This window comes from Sinocyclocheilus anshuiensis, unplaced genomic scaffold (genome assembly GCF_001515605.1).
Source record: "Sinocyclocheilus anshuiensis isolate Anshui unplaced genomic scaffold, SAMN03320099.WGS_v1.1 scaffold802, whole genome shotgun sequence".
Lineage (NCBI taxonomy): Eukaryota > Metazoa > Chordata > Actinopteri > Cypriniformes > Cyprinidae > Sinocyclocheilus > Sinocyclocheilus anshuiensis.
Genome location: NW_015547667.1, coordinates 486,983 through 490,451, shown reverse-complemented (window position 1 = coordinate 490,451; position 3,469 = coordinate 486,983). Strand labels below are relative to the sequence as shown.

The following is a 3,469-nucleotide window of genomic DNA, read 5'->3' as shown; positions in this document are numbered from 1 at the left end:
CCGGCATTACTATCAAAATGCGCATGATAATCGCATTCGATTAATCGTGCAGCCCTACATCCAAGTGCACACACACAGCAGTGAACACACACACACACCCGGAGCAGTGGGCAGCCATTTTTGCTGCGGCGCCCGGGGAGCAGTTGGGGGCCTTGCTCAAGGGCACCTCAGTCGTGGTATTGAAGGTGGGAGAGAGCGCTGTACATTCACTCCCCCCACCTACAATCCCTGCCGGCACGAGACTCGAACCCGCAACTTTTGGGTTACGAGTCCGACTCTCTAACCATTAGGCCACGACTTCGTATATAAACCTCATTAATTCTCCGAAATTCCCATCCAGCGCCCAGCCGCCTCCTGTCTATTCCCACCCAACCACGGGCAGCTATAACGTCCAACCTGCCCCTGGAGTGGCCCATGCGGTGACGGCCTCGTACCCTGCTGCCACCGCCCAACCGGCGAGTCCCGTGGTGACCGCCCCCTACCCCACCTACCAGCCCCATCCCGCCCCGAACTACGGCTACCGGCAGCCCGAAACATCCCCACAACTGACGACCACCCCTCAAACTTACCAGGTGTTGACTGAACCGGTAAGTCTTCTCTTTGCTTCATTCTTATTAATGATGCATCTCAAGTGGGCTCACTTACTTATTCCCGATTTAATTGGTTATACAGGAGAATTATAGCTACGGTCGACCACCACCGGTCAGCAGCTACGAGAACAAGCAGTACTTTCAAACGAGCATCGCACCTGCGCAGAGAACTGTGACCGAGGCCTACTTCCAGACAGGTGAAGCTGATTTCTCTTTCAGTCTGCTTTGAATGCTGTCATTCTGTCATTATTTACTCATCCTCAAGTTGTTCCAAACTTGTATGAATTTCTATCTTCTGTTGAACACAAAATAAGATGTTTTGAAGAATGTCGGTAACCAAACAGTTGCTGGAAAAAAATACTACGGTAGTCACGGGAACAAGAAACTGTTTGGGTACCAACATTCTTCAAAAGAGCTTCTTTTGTGAATAAATGATTTATTTTCATTTTTTGGGAAAGGTAGCTATCCCTTTAAGTTTTTGCATGTTTCGTAAACGTGTTTCCAGTTTTTCCAGCAGACATGTTGAGCTTTGGCACTCTTGCAGGTGATGCAGATTCAAATGTGGTTTGCAGCATTCTCATTCAGAAATGCTACGTAATTTTGAAAATAAATTTCAGTATCTGTAACCATATAGTTATTATGATTTAGAAATGTAATATAGATGAATATTTAAATGTTATTTGTCATACATTATTATATTTGTAAAAATAATAGTGATATATATATATATATATATATATATATATATTAGCTATGTTAAATATAAATATTAAATTGAATTATTATAATATTATACCAATATTGTGATTATTGCAATGATTTTAATGCACTACAAGTTTTTAAAAAACCTACAAAAGCGTTAATTTGGCAAGTTCAATTAATTTTCAAAAGAAATAAATCAAACTGTTTAAATGAAAATTCTAAATCAAAGGTTTATTGTGTTGTATTAAAAAAAATAATTTAAAACGTTTTAGTATGTCAGTAGTTTTTGTTAACTAAAGCTATTAAAAACGGTTGTCATTAATTTAAATGAATTTAAATGTCATTAATGTAAATAAAATATAAATAAATGTTATAAACTTGAATGAAATTAGGAAATGTTGCCTTGGAAACTAACGGAAATAAAATAAGTTTAAGATGAAGTCCTAAAACTGAAATAAAGCAAAATGTTGACTGAAATAAAAAAAGAAAATCGAATTAAAATTACAAATACATTTCGAAATAAAATAAGTTTAAGATGAAGTCCTAAAACTGAAATAAAGCTAAATGTTGACTGAAATAAAAAAAGAAAATCGAATTAAAATTACAAATACATTTGTACATAACAAAATACTAAAACTTAAATCGAAAAATCTAAATTTAAGTTTAAAATATGAAAAATAAAAGCTAATTCACAATACTAATCAATACAGTAATATCTAAATAATAGCATTGCTTGTTTAGATCATTGTTATGTATTATGTATTGTTACAGTGGTGCATATAAATGACAATAATTAGATATTCATGTTCTTTTGGTGAGAAACCATGTGAACTTTTTATGTCTTGCATTGAACATTCTGAATGTACAATGACTGTTTGATTGAAAAAACAAACAAAAAACAACAACCAGCCCATCTAAGCTATTTCAGAGCAATCAGTATACTTAAAAAAAAAAATCAAGCTATATTGCTCATCTATAGCTTCCAATTTTTAGGTTTAACCCTCATGTGGTGTTGCAAGTTCAATTAATTTTCAAAAGAAATAAATCAAACTGTTTAAATGAAAATTCTAAATCAAAGGTTTATTGTGTTGTATTAAAAAAAATAATTTAAAACGTTTTAGTATGTCAGTAGTTTTTGTTAACTAAAGCTATTAAAAACGGTTGTCATTAATTTAAATGAATTTAAATGTCATTAATGTAAATAAAATATAAATAAATGTTATAAACTTGAATGAAATTAGGAAATGTTGCCTTGGAAACTAACGGAAATAAAATAAGTTTAAGATGAAGTCCTAAAACTGAAATAAAGCTAAATGTTGACTGAAATAAAAAAAGAAAATCGAATTAAAATTACAAATACATTTGTACATAACAAAATACTAAAACTTAAATCGAAAAATCTAAATTTAAGTTTAAAATATGAAAAATAAAAGCTAATTCACAATACTAATCAATACAGTAATATCTAAATAATAGCATTGCTTGTTTAGATCATTGTTATGTATTATGTATTGTTACAGTGGTGCATATAAATGACAATAATTAGATATTCATGTTCTTTTGGTGAGAAACCATGTGAACTTTTTATGTCTTGCATTGAACATTCTGAATGTACAATGACTGTTTGATTGAAAAAACAAACAAAAAACAACAACCAGCCCATCTAAGCTATTTCAGAGCAATCAGTATACTTAAAAAAAAAATCAAGCTATATTGCTCATCTATAGCTTCCAATTTTTAGGTTTAACCCTCGTGTGGTGTTCGGGTCCTTTTTGCTCTGAAGAAAATTATTTTTCCCGAAAATACTAGTTAATGTTATCGCATTGGACTGAAATTTTGTGACTTTGTTCACAAAGGGTATAACTACTTCTAAAAAAATTTTTGATAATTTTCATACTTTTTGGGGGGAGATTCACCTTGTTACACCCGTGATGTTACAGAGCAAAAAGGACCCGGCCTCAAACAAATGCTTATAAATCACTCATTATGCTATATTATCAACAAAGATTGGATTCAATCTTTTTGTCAACTTCTTATCTTTCATTTAGGACTGGTTTTGTATTTATATTTGCTTCTGATTAATCGTAGGCCTCATTTATCTGAGAGTAGGCACCTCATTTTTTGAGTGAAAAAAGCATTATTTATGAATAATTTTCACAATATTAAATAAAAACGGA

General features: G+C 32.8%; 1 protein-coding gene across 1 annotated transcript in view; it reads left to right on the top strand.

Annotated features, from left to right (window-relative positions):
• Positions 1-3,469, top strand: part of LOC107702646 (zinc finger RNA-binding protein) — a 25,494-nt gene that overhangs the window by 2,399 nt on the left and 19,626 nt on the right. The window contains 2 exon segments of the mRNA XM_074187064.1: positions 341-587; positions 673-787. Of these exon segments, the coding sequence (XP_074043165.1) occupies positions 341-587; positions 673-787 (362 nt within the window).